The sequence below is a fragment of the Larimichthys crocea genome, chromosome XIII, assembly GCF_000972845.2.
Source record: "Larimichthys crocea isolate SSNF chromosome XIII, L_crocea_2.0, whole genome shotgun sequence".
Taxonomy (NCBI): Eukaryota; Metazoa; Chordata; class Actinopteri; family Sciaenidae; genus Larimichthys; species Larimichthys crocea.
In genome coordinates this window covers 16,737,663-16,751,221 of record NC_040023.1, presented here as the reverse complement: position 1 = coordinate 16,751,221, position 13,559 = coordinate 16,737,663, and the positions used below count along the sequence as shown (strand labels likewise).

Below are 13,559 nucleotides of genomic sequence, written 5' to 3'. Positions count from 1 at the left end.
TTTTTTTTTTTTTTTTTTTTTTCAAGTTTCTATTGGAAGAAATTAAATCAAGCAACAATGTTGAAGCTCCCCAACAGTAGCGCGGTGTCATTGCGAGTGTGTGTGATATTGTGCGAATTATTGGCGTTTTGCAAAATGCGTTTTCCTCTTGTTATTAACCGGGGAAACTTATTTATTACAGATTGTCCTTAAGCTGGCTGCATCCAGAGCCACACAATGCTACGGGCTAGCCGTCTGTAGCAATCCTCCGTGCAGATGAACGGGAGTGAGGCTAGCTGGCGGCTAGCTTCATGTCAGCGCTAACGCTAGCATAGGGCTGACATTCCGTGACAAGGGGAAAGTGAAGAAAATAACCCGAGTGAAGGAAAACACCAAGTCAGGAAATTACACCGCAAGCGTTTGGTCCTGTTCGACGCGTAGCGGCTTTGCACGATTTGTTTGAATGGGTAACTTGAGTAATTTACATAGTTTAAACGTGTTGGTGGCCTCTTCCTATGCTCCGCCATTTTGTATAAGACGAATGCTAATCATGGGCGCTCTTACATACACTTTTATTTATGGCTGGAATAAAAACTGAGGCATCAAGTGCAAAGTCAAACTTAACCCAGATCTGTTAACTCGGGGTGTTGTTCACTTTTCACATGGTTAATGGGCCACCATGCAAACAGAAAATATCACCATAATTCAGTGTTGAACATGCGTCAACACTAAAACGTTATATCGTAATATTAGTCGGATTGAAACGCTTTTAAGTTTGGCCAATCTCTGCGGAAAACAGTGTTCTCTTTAAAATTGATAAACAAATTACCCCCTCACTTGTTCATAACCAGGCAAACAGCCGGTTCGCAGAGATACTGTTAAAACAAGGAAAAGATGAACTTGTGTGGTTAACTTAAAGTTGACACGTCTTTCCTCGTGTTTGTCAATGATCCTGATGAAGGTTCACCCTAATGGGGCCGTTTGTGCACGTATTTGCCTGCCAGTTGACCAGCAAAACAATATTATTATTGACTGTTTTTGTCTGAAATCGAAGTGCATGGTGTATCCTGCAAGCCAGCACACAGTCGCCATCCAGCGGTGATGCTGGGCAGTGCTGTTTACAAGTGCAGGTAGAAACTGCATTTGTCTGCTGGGAGCACTTTGTAGGTATAAAGAAATAAAACCCATAGATTGGGGTTTTCACTGTGATAATCACTCACAGTCAGCGCAATGGACGCAGAACAATGCCATCATTTAGATCAGATAGATAGATAGATAGATAGATAGATAGATAGATGACGTTATTGATCCCCAAAGGGAAATCCTTGCATCGCAGCTGCAGTTACAAGTGTTACAAACACAAACTGACACGCATTATATACAAAAGGCGTCATGTAGATACAATAAAGTCTAAGGAAGGATGAACACTTTGTGCAAAAATGTGCATCGTGCCGCTCAACCTTACTATACCCAGGCCAGTCTATGATCTGTCTTTAAGAGACTGTTATTATTCTTTGCAGGTTGGGGATATCAGAGGAGTGGGAATGACTGACACTCCACCCAGTGATGGCCCCTCACAGGGAGCTGAGTTTGACATGATGGGTGCTCTGGACTGGAAGGATGGTATTGCGACACTGCCAGGCAGTGATATCAGGGTACGAGAGAGAGAGAGAGAGAGAGATTTGTGCTACTGTTGGGGATATTTGTGCGCATGTATCTGATCGTAGAAGCAAGGCTTGTGCTTTATAGTCGAGGCGGCAAATTAAAACCACTTGTGTTAAGTTGGAAAAAAATATATTGAGGAAGCATTAACCCTCAGGGCAAAAAGAGAGAGCGCTATTACACAGAGGGCGTATATTTAATGAATGTGACAATTATTACTAACTGTATTCATCAGCAGACGAGATGGATCCTGATCGCCTCAACAGTTTCCTGTGAGAAATCCTGATGAGCAGCATGTCTGTCCTTTTCTTTGTCTTTCAGTTCCGCATGACAGAGTTTGGTACTCTCGAGATTGTCACAGACCTCGAGGTCAAAGGGCAGCAAGCAGAGCCTAACTGCAAGACCTTGGACCCGGCACAGTCTCACACTCCCACCCCTCCACCAGAGGGCCAATCACAGACTAGCACAGCCACAGCTCCACCCAATCAGAGTCAGCCAGGATCGTCTCAAGCTAAAGGTGCGGTTTAAAGCCTTACAACAGTGTTATTGTAAAAAAAAAAAACAACAACAAAAACGCAGTGTCTTCTGATTCTCTTTCTGCGTTTTGTCCAGTGAACACTCTTTCAGTCCTTCTCTCTGCTCTGTCCTGCAGCCCCCGGCCCTGTGCTTCTGTCTTTAGAGGAGGGCCCAAGTATGGAGGGCCCCAGTGTGGAGGTTGGTCCCAGTGTTGAAGTTGGCTCCAGTGCAGACACAGGCCCAAACGGGGAGCTGTTAAGGTGCCGGGCCTGTGGTGGCCGTGTTCCCCGGGATGCCCTTTTTCAGGGCAAATTTTGTAGCTCTATTTGTGCCCAGCCCTCCAGTGGCAGGTAAAACTCACACGTCTCTCTGACGCCACATGTCCTTATTTTGTTTTGTTGTTTCCATCACAAGTCAAATCTTTTTTCTTTTTCCCACAGATCATCTCCAGGGGAAGCAAGGGAGAGTCAGGCCGTCGAGGGTGAGAGGTTAGGCAAACGTGTACGCAAAAAGAGGAAGATCTACATGGATTCTGGTGACGAAGAGGAAGAAAACCAAGAGGAACCAGAGGTAAGGAGCATATTCTGAGTGTTTGACTTCTTTTTCAGGGCTTTACGCCATTCAAGTGTTCTGTTTTGCAACAAAGTATGTTTTTTTTCTGGAATTTCTTCCTGTTCTCTTCATTTCCTCTTCAAGCCTTTGTTAACACATTCTTTCATTTCACCTGTTGTAGGAAAAGACCAAGACAACCAAAGGCAGACGAGGTGCCAAAATAGCCAAATTAGGTATGTTAGACTCACATTGTTTCTCAGCTGCATATAAAATCTTTAAATGACACGGATATGTAAAGTCAAGGCCCTAACAGATCTTGAATACAACTATAACATCTTCTGTCTTAAAGTGTTTGTATGCCTTAAAATGTTGCAGTTTCATCTTGCTCTGGCGAGAAATTAAACGTTTTGCTGATTGTCCTCTGATGAAAATTCAAAAGGTCTTAAAATATAAACTTCCATGTCATGATTTAGGAAAATTGTTATATTATGCAACTGAGCTGATTTGAAATGAATAAATGTCAGAGTCTGGCTGCATCTCTATGTTTCTCATAAATGGTATGTGTCTCCATGCACCAGCAGCTGTACATAATATTATTTTTTGTCCAACCCTCAGTGACTGCCCCGCCCAATAAGAAGCGGGCGTGGAGCTGGCCTGCTTACTTGGAAGAGGAGAAAGCCGTCGCTGCTCCTGTTAAACTATACAAAGAGGTGTTTTTTTCTCTTAAATGCACACTACAATTTTAAATAAAGCCAGATGGTTTCGTTTATTTGGTCTCAGACGAGCCAATTATTGACTGTGCTGTGATGTACGTTTGTCTTGCAGCACCAGTCGTTTCCACAAAGCAGGAACAGTTTTAAGGTGGGAATGAAGCTGGAGGGGCTGGACCCGTCTCATCCATCTCTGTTCTGTGTGCTCAGTGTTGCAGAGGTATGGCAAAAGGCGATATATATCTTTATCCCTGTGCATAGTCTAGAGTTTGACTCACACACACACGTGTGTGCTGTGTCTTTGTCTCTCAGATCCAAGGTTATAGAGTAAGGCTCCACTTTGATGGTTACCCAGAATGCTACGACTTCTGGGCCAATGCCGACTCGTGGGACATGAAACCAGCTGGCTGGTGTGAGAAGAATGGACATAAGTTATTGCTGCCTAAAGGTAGTCACACACACACAAACTGACACTTCTGTCTGTGATTTTCCGAACACTTTTCTGAGTGAGTTTGTCTTGCAGGTTGTAAGGATGGGGAGTTTAATTGGAGCATGTATGTAAAGAACTGCAGAGGTCAGCTAGCTCCAAAACACCTTTTCAAGAGCCTCAACACAGTGAGTATGAAGCACATACAATCTGTAGACTCTCAATGATTGAAAGATTGTAATAAAATTAAATACGCTAAATATGTATGTGCTTTTTCTTTTTTAAAATTTTCAGTCTGTGACTCCATCTGGATTCAGGGCAGGGATGAAGCTGGAGGCGGTCGACAGGAAGAACCCGTCATTGATCTGTGTAGCAACCATCGCTGCTGTTGTTGACAACCGACTGCTCATTCATTTTGACAACTGGGATGACACATATGATTATTGGTAAGAATGAAAGAACAAATAAGATCCAATCTATTAAGAGGATGAATCCAAATCCAAGTGAAATGTGGTGCCTGTGTACCTCAGGGGTGGAGAGGGATTGGAAATGAATGTAGACATTGGGCAAAATGTTGTCCAGACATCCATAACTATAGAGTTTATGCAGCTACCCATTATACATATTGTGCATCTGTTTTACCTGGTAATTCTTTGTTAAGGTGTGATGCTAGCAGTCCATACATCCATCCTGTGGGTTTCTGTGAAGAGGCTGAGCTAACTCTGACCACTCCAGCTGGTAAGACACAGATCAAGACAGACGTGGGTCAGTATAAACTATTTTAATATACAGTAGGGCCCAAATTAATGTAGAAATACTAATACAAATGTAGATTCAGCTGATAAAGTGATTGTTTCTTGTACTATCAGTGTATTTTAGAAAGTAGCAAATATTATTGTGACTGTATGTAAAGATACTGAATCAAATTTTATTTGGTGCATGTGCAAGTGCATGCCACTGTCAGTTCCTGTTCATGTCAACAGGCTGTGTTAATGTGTGTGCTGTCTGCAGTGACTGACAGATCTAATTAGTCTTTATTCCCTCTCTTCAGAATATAAGCATCCTAAGAGTTTCTCGTGGGAGAAATACCTGGAGGAGACAGGCACACAGGCTGCTCCGGCACGGGCTTTCAAACCGGTACAATACAGAACATAAATATTTATAATGTGTACAGTAGTAGTCTAGATGTAGTCATGTAATTTTGGCTCTGCTCTGTGTTTGCAGCGACCTCCACACGGCTTTCAGATTGGGATGAAAGTGGAAGCTGTCGATAAGAGGAACCCCATGCTCATCCGTGTTGCAACTATAGTGGACACAGAGGACCACCGACTAAAGGTACAAGATGTCTTCCGTGTTGAAGATGTGTCTTGATTTGCTCTGTACTCAGTCTGAGTGTGATTAGCTCTTTTTTTCTCCTTTCCTTTCATCTAGATTCATTTTGATGGCTGGAGTTCAGAGTACGACTATTGGGTGGAGACAGACTGCCCTGATCTTCACCCTGTAGGGTGGTGTCAGAAAACTGGACATCCACTACAATACCCTAACGGTGAGACGCCCTCTTCCAGTCTGTCCCGCTGGATATTTACTGAGGTCAAACAAGGTTTCTTAGGAGAAGGATCCAAAATTGCAATTTCAACAAATGAGTCAGCACAGCTTGTCTCTGCCTGTTTAACCCCTGGATGGTGGAAGGAATCTGTTATGAATCCAAATGGAAATGATTTGTTGTTTGCAAAGTCTTATTAACACTCCCTTATGTGTGTGTTTGTGTTTCAGGCTCCAGTGATTTATCTACCGCCCCAGGACAAGGATGTCCTACCCCAGGATGCAACGGGGTTGGACACATCAGAGGACCTCGCTATGGGACCCACTACACGTTAGTACTCTTATCTTTCCCAGTCTCTTTGTTTGTTTGTTTTTTTGTTATTGTTCTATGTCTTGTCCTATTTTGTAAAGCTCTCTCGCATTATGACAGTAAAAAAAACCAAAAAAAAACATTCATTCATTGAATCTACAGAAAATGGGCTATATGTATTGTTATCTGGATATGAAATTATATGGGAATATGTCTCACTTACAACATAGNAAAAAAAAACATTCATTCATTGAATCTACAGAAAATGGGCTGTATGTATCGTTATCTGGATATGAAATTATATGGGAATATGTCTCACTTACAACATAGTTCCATCCATCCATCCATTTTCTTCCGCTTATCTGGGCTCGGGTTGTGCTGGCAGCAGGTTTGGCAGGGCATTCAAGACGTCCCTCTCCTCAGCAAAGCATTCCAGCTCCTTCCTGGGGGATCTTAAGGCATTGCCAGGCTGGATGGGCTATGTAGTCCCTCCAGCAGGTCTTCCCCGGGGTCTCTTACCAGTTGGACATGCCCAGAACACCTCCAAAGGAAGGCGCCCATGCAGGAGGCATCCTAACCAGATGCCCGAAAAACCTCAGCTGGCACCATCAGCAGTTTATCTCTAAGGCTGAGCCTGCCACCCGGTGGAGGAAGCTCATTTCGGCCGCTTGTATCCGCAATCTCATTTTTTGGGTCACTACCAAAAGCTCATGACCACAGGTGAAGGTTAGAACGAAGGTGGACTGGGAAATTGAGCGCTTTGCCCTCCCACTCCGCTGCCTTTTTCGGTCAAAGGGTCCGGTACAGCATCCGTAATACTGCAGATACTGCATCGACCCGGTGGTCCATCTCCTGCTTCATTTTTCCATCACTCGCGAACAAGACCCCAAGATATTTGAACTCTTTTCATATTCTTTTAATTCCATAAAACTTTTCAAGTCATTTTTCGTCTTACCCTTTGGTGTCTTTGCTTTGCATTTTAATACACTTTTTATCAGTACCGTCTCATCTAAATGCCGTTTAAAGAGCCATCTGTGAAATCCTCACTTAAAGTTTCTTCTCCATTTTTGCTGCATCCTCTCTCTGTTCCACAGGACATTAATAGTTTAATCTCATCTCCTTTTTTTTTTTTATCAGTGTTTGGGGATACAGTCTCAGTGTCCTTAAATTGCATTTGTACTTGTGTAGGCTGCCGGCAGTGTGAATGTGTTGTGTGCTTGTGTGTGGGCAGTTTAAGTCTTTAAGGTGCCTTTTTAGCTGCTTTTTCCATCCTATTTGTTGTAACCTGTTGAATTGTAGAGCATCAAATGTAGAAAGTGCATTTCCGTTTCATTCCCTGTTGTGGAATGGCTGTTTGTTTGAGTCCCGGGTAAAGTAAGTGGTCTTTGTGTGTGTGTGTGTGTAGTCAGGTGAGCTGTCCGTACTCGGAGATGAATCTAAACAAGGAGGGCCTGCTGCCAGATCGCCTCAGTGGAGAACGACCCCTCGCCCTTAGCGGACCTCATCCTCGCGGGCGACGCCCCGATCCTCAAACAAACACTACGACGCAGATCTCCTCAACGCCAGACCAGACAGAAGGAGCTGAAGACTCCCAGAACAGGTTTGCTGCTGAACACGTATAAAGGCTGTCAGTCCGCAGAAACACACACTAAAACTCCCGAGAGAACTCCTCCATCAGTGTTTTGCACGCAACTCTATCCAGTGGTCTGTACCTGAGAGCGGGTTATCTGTGTTGCTAGGAAACCGGTGACAGTGGAAGCTGAGCGTTCGGGGCGCAACAGCCAGTCAGAGCCACCGGGTGGAGCCAGTGAGCAGAGCCACAATGGAACAAGACCTAAACGGTACAGCCATGAAACAATCAGACTGAGCTGTGCCGTAGAAGTTCACTGCAGAAGATCCTGCATTACAGAGACTTATAACTCATATGTTGTTGTTTTCTTCAGGACTGCACCAGTTCCCAAATATCTGAAAATGCACTACGTTAAAGAGGAGATTGGTGACAGTAAAGGTGCGTCTGAATGTGAAATGAGTTCAGATAAAGCCTGTATATCATCGCCTCACTCCTCACTTGACTGCTGACGCCCCTCCTCTTGCTTTTTTTCCCCCCCTCAGCCTCTCCAGATGCCGTCTCTCTCCAGCAGGCCCTCCACGAGTCTGTGTTTTCCCCCGGCATCTCTGCCTCTCCCCCACACCGGGTGGCCCTCTGCTGGGACAAACACTGCCAGCTGCTGCCTGAGGTCCTGGGGCTGACTGCCAAGAGAGTGGCCACTTGGAGCGCTGAGGAGGTCAGACATGCTTACACACACTCTTGACTGCGCCAACACATGAAAAGCAGACATACTCCTCTTTGAACTCATCCAACTTGAAGGCATCTTGTTGTTCGGGGGAAACTGTGACTGTGCATGAATATTCAAGGAGAGCTTTGTGCCGCTCTTTGTGCCTGTTGGTTCAACAAAGGCTCTTAAATAAGTAGATAAACATTTATTGATGTAAACATCCTGTCTGTCGCATTTCGCTCCACGTTGTTTCTCTTTCTTCATCAGGTGGCCAGTTTTGTCAAAGGACTCCCGGGATGTAAAGAACATGCTGCTACATTTAAAACAGAGGTGAGATGGTTCATAAAGATTGCTTTTTAAATGCTTGATTAATCATTAAGTCTAAATAATGTCATATTTACCAGAGATGACGTCTTTAAATGACTTATTTTGGCGGTGTAAGCCTGGTTTTTCTATTTTATGAGCAATAATTACTGACGAAACACACGCTTATTTTTAGTGCAGTTTTTGGATGCGTGAATTCAAATGAGATACATAATGCATAGCTGGCAGCATTAAATAAGCACTGACTCAGTTAATTCAATATTTATGTATTGTTGCCACCTGTAGTCTGGCGTCTGACGTTAAGCACATGGAAAAATGCCCCAAATATATTAAATCATATTATTTGCAGACATTTTAGTTCCCTAATTAGTGTGTTTGCTCTGCAAATTTGTGTAATTTTATGCAGCTTCCTGCATTTTCATAAAATTTGCATACATTTTCATAATAAGACACCCCTGGAAAAATGTGATTCGTGAGCCTGCGTGTGAAGTGACTTCACTTTTGCAGCTCAAACTCAGGCACTGTTGACCAAATATGAATCAAGGGTTTGCTACTGCTGTGTATTTCCGCCTCACATGTTTTCAGAAACATGTTTTGGTTTACCAGTATGAATAAGACTAAACACTGTTTAGCTGTAATATGACAAAGTTTGTGACCAGGCTGTCATTTTCTTATTCTTGTTTGAAAATTGACCAAGCTCCGCCCCTGCTTGCATGTTTTGCTCAGCACTATGTCACACCTTTGATTGCTCTGATTGGTTGTAGATCTATCCACCTACATATTGGTCTGTGTCTGTTTATCGCCTCTTGGAAATCGAAAATAAACTAGTTCCAGACTAAGGGCGTAGTCACACAGAATCTGGCGCTGTGGCGAAAATGCAGGTTTTTCCATTCATTTGAGTCGGGGTAGTCAGTTTTGGCTGCGGCAGTGTACACTAACAGCGTCCTGTGGCAGAGAAGTTGTGCTGGATTTTAAAACCCTCCACAGACAGCCTGAAATGTGACGGAAATGGACGCTATCCAGGTGGATTCGTGGACTAAACTCTGATACTCTGCCTGTTGTGGTGTATTGAGTCTGACTGATATGACGCTGCAAAATAGTGACACAGAAGTTTCTTTTAGTTTGTACCTGAAGATTTGAGAGAGAGGGAGAGAGTGAGCATTGGTCGAAAGACATAGATGGTGAATGAGAGTGAGGAAGTGCCGGCATCAATAAAGCTGGTTAATCAGTGAAATAAAAAGTTAATTCCTGATTGTTTCAATCAGGTAGACATATCGCCAGCAATAAACCGATCAAATGGACGCCAAACAAACGTCAAAACTAAAAAGTCTGAATTTATTCTTTGTCGTGGTCTGATAAGGGCTATGCTGACCTCATTTCAGTACAACCGACAGCTGGAACAGAGATATTCCTCCTCAACTTTCTCTTTTTACTTTTCTCCTTTTCTGTCCGGTCTCTGTATAAATATCAAGCAGTATCATAGACCTGTGGGTGCCAACAGATGGCTACAATAACAACACTAGAGATGTTGTTATCCGCTGCTGCAGGCCGACAGGTTGGGAAGCCAGATTGAATATCAATTTTGACACTTTTAACACTTTTTAATTCCAAATGCTTAAAAACAAAACTCTCAGCTCTCCTCTTACTGCCAAATAACTCCAGATCAGAGCAGAATCTGTTATGATATGATATGTGATATGATCTGTTGGGTGTTTTATTCCTCAAAAAGCTCCTGGGTCTATGCTTTGCTCTGTCCTCTACTGCTGTGACCTCATGTTGGACTGAGGGGCACACTACAGTGACTCATGATATCTCCGTCATGTTGCAGCCACATCGCTGTTTTGGTCCATTCTCCACGCCACATCAAACGCCCACCAGGAGCATTTCAGAAGCCACCAGACTTAGTTAACTTCAGATGTGGTCTTTTTTCCCTTCTAGATATGTAAATATTCTACGTACTTTGATTGTTTTCCCTTTTGGATGTTTTTATGACCGCAAGTTTGCATGGGTTTGCATAGGCTGATTGCTGAATCCGCCTAAAATAGGACAGCTGCATATTCTTGGTGGAGCACCACGGAGTCACTTCTAAACCAGACCATGGCGCATTGCTTGAAACATTGACTAGAATGAACTGCGATTAGCTGAGGCAGCTGGGCTTTAGTCTGTAAATAAAATGGTGATACAGATTAACACTTCTCCTTCTGTCTTCTTCTTTCCTTTGTTTAGCAAATAGATGGCGAGGCCTTCCTCCTCCTAACCCAAGCAGACATCGTCAAGATCTTGTCAATCAAGTTGGGACCCGCCCTGAAGATCTACAACTCCATCCTCATGTTGAAGAACGCGGACGAAGAGTAAGACCTGACTAGTCGGAGGGAACACTTGCTCCTTACCGGTTTCATCAACTTTCAGCTAAAGACATTTGATAAAATAAGTGAGAACATGTTTCGTCTGTCGAGCTCTGCGACGGTGAAGCTACACGAGAGAAACAAGTGGAAGTCATTATTTTCAAAAAACGTCCATCTCCCCCCCACCCCCCTTCATTCTCCATCCTCTCTCCATGATGGACAGATCAACCCTGAGGGAGAGTTTTACATGATACCAAGAGGATTCCTCGATTTATATCGTGTTTGTTTACGGGATCATTAAAAAAACAAACAAAAAAACAACTACAGGCACCTTCAATGCTTCTTAACATTGTACAGTTTATGAATTGGATTTCTTGTCACCGTTCTGTTGCATTTCCTGTTTTATTTGAACTGTAATGGTGCTTGAGCTCAGAGCAGATGGAACAAGCATGTCTGTGCTTTGTTGCTTTTTACTAGGCAACAGATACATTTTCTTCTTCTTTCTCTTTTTTTTAAAAAAAAGCTGCAAGATACAATCGTGAGGCGATGAGAGGTTTTTTAAAAATGTGAAACCCAGTGGAGCAGAAGCACTATGTAGTTCAGCCTTTCTCCTCTAGGTGGAGACAATGGGCCGCTCCACAGGCCCGAAGGCGCAGGAGAGAGAGAAAGAGAGAGAGAGAGTTTGTTTAAATTGGAGTTGGCTGAAACTTAGATTGAATGGGGGATGGTTGAAAGTGTGTGTGTGTGTGTGTGTAAATGTGACTAAGTGTGTCTGAGAAATGAGGATGTAATTTTCCACCAGCCCGTGTGTGTTGCTGTTCTGGTCAGAGGATTGTTTTGTGACAAGCAGCGCTAAGGGCTAAATGTTAAATCAAGGAAACTTACAGCCTTTTAAGGTGGAACGAGACGACGAACCAGCTCTGTTCTTCTCTATCTGCTTTGTGTTTTTTTTTTTGTTGTTGGGGGGGAAACAGCACACGAATATGAATGTTTAAAAACAGCTTTTAGTTGTTTTGTTGATATTGATTATCTTGTTTGGTTCAAATAACCTCCATCATTCACATTGTAAATAGTATACAGCTACAAAATGGACTGTCCTCGCTCCCTACCAGAGTTTACTCCTTGCTTGGTTATGCAAAGGCTTGACATCTGTCTACAGGAACGGACGGTATGACAGTGAACTGAAAAATACGAGCCTCAATTCATACATAGATTTTGAGAAAAAATAAAAAACAAAAACTTTGTCAGTGTCTTTGTAAATCGGCGTGTACTTCGGCAAGTTGGAATGTGTACATCAGCAACTGTTTATATGCAAACAGCTTTTATTTATGTATTCTAATTTAAGGGTTAATGGTACGCTGTTTTGGCTCTGAGGTAACTGTGGCTGTTTGATGGAATGGGTGAAAATAAACAAGATGCACACTGCCTGCTGTCCTCATTTGACCTCCGCCACACACAATCACACATAATGTGAGAAAAACTGTGGTTTTATCTGTATGTTTAAGTATTTACTGATTTAAATTGGAGGAAATGGGCTCTCTTACTTTATATATTTATGAGATACAGTAGTCCTGGAATCCTTGAGGACAACTCAAGGTCCACCAACTAACTTTTTCTGTAGCTTTTAGCGTTTTAAAGGTCCAGTTTGTAAAATTTAGGGGGATTTATCAGCAGATTTTGTTTGAATATTCACAAATATGTTCTGTTGGGAGCAAGGTGCTACTCCAAGCGAAAGAGTTCAGGTGTCTCAGGGTCTTGTTCATGAGTGATGGGGAAAATGGAGCATGTACTTTAGTACTGCAGGGTTAGGTCATTCCAACCAATGGTCATGAGCTTTGGTTAGCACCCGAAAGAATGAGATTGCAGATACAAGCGGCTGAAATCAACTTCCTCCGCTAGGTGGCCTGGCTCCGCCTGGAGTGCCCTGCGAAACCTGCTGTCACAGTGACCCGACCCCAGATAAGCCTAAGAATGTGTATATTCATCCAAAGATAAGTAAGAATTGTTGTGTTTTCTATACCCATGTTGAACAGCTGTGTTTCTACATGGGTATAGAGGCATAAGCTCTAGGTAGCCTTCAGCCTTCCACTGTAGTTTATCCTGTACAATTTCAGATGGCAGATTTTTACTAGATGGCACCAAATCCATCACACTGGACCTTTAATTTTATTGATGGCACTTCTAGGACAGTGTGTCTGTGTTGGTTTAAAAATGCCTCGTCTGGCACTTAATTTAATATTTCCATTTTACTCCACTTTATACTTCCACTCTACTACAATTTAAACAATTAAGCTTATGAACACAACATGTTATTAAAGATCAAAGCAGACCGATTTGTCTTGTGACCCCTTGCAAGAAAAGTTGTTAGCAGTTAGCAAGAAGTAATTTCCCCTTTAAACTTTTGGTTAAACTGTTTAACCTGAACATGAACATGATCAAATGCAGTAAATTTCATAATTTCCTTGTGTGTTTGTTCTCATACATTGATTCCAAATACAGTGTAACAATTGTTAAATCCACATTTATAGATCGTAGAAGTGTTCTGGACTTAAGCCACTGCAATTGTCTGAAAGTGATTTAACAATCAAAAGATGTTAACGTCATTCTTTTTTTTCTTAAAACTTTAAAACAATACCCAAAGTTAACATCGGGTCAGGACAGTATACAGTAAGAGCATGTTGAATTATGTCCTCATGTTTTTTGTCAAAGTAATTAGCTAAACGTTAAAATCTCGAGTACCATGGCCCACATTTATGTGGAAAAAATGTTTTTTTTCCAGACATGTTACAATGTGGTCATGACCCTCAAAACTTTCTTGCCATGTATTGCTCACACGTACGTGACCTACATGTAAAGAGGCAAAACTAGTGTTATGTGTGATGTATCTTCACACAGTTCAACCCTAAAACCACCATG

At 42.6% G+C, this 13,559-nt stretch overlaps 3 protein-coding genes across 7 annotated transcripts in view; 1 reads left to right on the top strand and 2 right to left on the bottom strand.

Annotated features, from left to right (window-relative positions):
* LOC104923041 (transmembrane protein 244) overlaps positions 1-4,555 on the bottom strand; it is an 8,499-nt gene extending 3,944 nt beyond the window's left edge. Inside the window, exon 1 of the mRNA XM_027286261.1 lies at positions 4,489-4,555. The gene's annotated coding sequence lies outside the window, so the exon portion shown is untranslated. The remainder of the gene's footprint in view (positions 1-4,488) is intronic.
* l3mbtl1b (L3MBTL histone methyl-lysine binding protein 1b) overlaps positions 1-12,068 on the top strand; it is a 12,464-nt gene extending 396 nt beyond the window's left edge. For 2 of the 5 annotated variants that reach the window (XM_010736016.3, XM_019270510.2), the window contains exons 2-22: positions 1,500-1,634; positions 1,963-2,158; positions 2,294-2,507; positions 2,598-2,727; positions 2,891-2,942; positions 3,325-3,419; positions 3,535-3,639; positions 3,732-3,867; positions 3,943-4,034; positions 4,141-4,292; positions 4,508-4,611; positions 4,898-4,983; positions 5,071-5,181; positions 5,278-5,392; positions 5,620-5,719; positions 7,104-7,298; positions 7,438-7,539; positions 7,642-7,706; positions 7,811-7,983; positions 8,242-8,304; positions 10,525-12,068. In XM_010736016.3, the coding sequence (XP_010734318.1) occupies positions 1,524-1,634; positions 1,963-2,158; positions 2,294-2,507; positions 2,598-2,727; positions 2,891-2,942; positions 3,325-3,419; positions 3,535-3,639; positions 3,732-3,867; positions 3,943-4,034; positions 4,141-4,292; positions 4,508-4,611; positions 4,898-4,983; positions 5,071-5,181; positions 5,278-5,392; positions 5,620-5,719; positions 7,104-7,298; positions 7,438-7,539; positions 7,642-7,706; positions 7,811-7,983; positions 8,242-8,304; positions 10,525-10,653 (2,526 nt within the window). In that variant the 5' untranslated portion in view covers positions 1,500-1,523 and the 3' untranslated portion in view covers positions 10,654-12,068. Of the gene's footprint in view, positions 1-45; positions 447-1,499; positions 1,635-1,962; positions 2,159-2,293; positions 2,508-2,597; positions 2,728-2,890; positions 2,943-3,324; positions 3,420-3,534; positions 3,640-3,731; positions 3,868-3,942; positions 4,035-4,140; positions 4,293-4,507; positions 4,612-4,897; positions 4,984-5,070; positions 5,182-5,277; positions 5,393-5,619; positions 5,720-7,103; positions 7,299-7,437; positions 7,540-7,641; positions 7,707-7,810; positions 7,984-8,241; positions 8,305-10,524 lie in introns of those variants that run through there. The other 3 variants (XM_010736017.3, XM_010736019.3, XM_019270515.2) reach the window with 3 other exon arrangements.
* The window catches only part of msh5 (mutS homolog 5), a 28,485-nt gene continuing 19,414 nt past the window's right edge, over positions 4,489-13,559 (bottom strand). The window contains exon 27 of the mRNA XM_027286258.1: positions 4,489-4,581. The gene's annotated coding sequence lies outside the window, so the exon portion shown is untranslated. The remainder of the gene's footprint in view (positions 4,582-13,559) is intronic.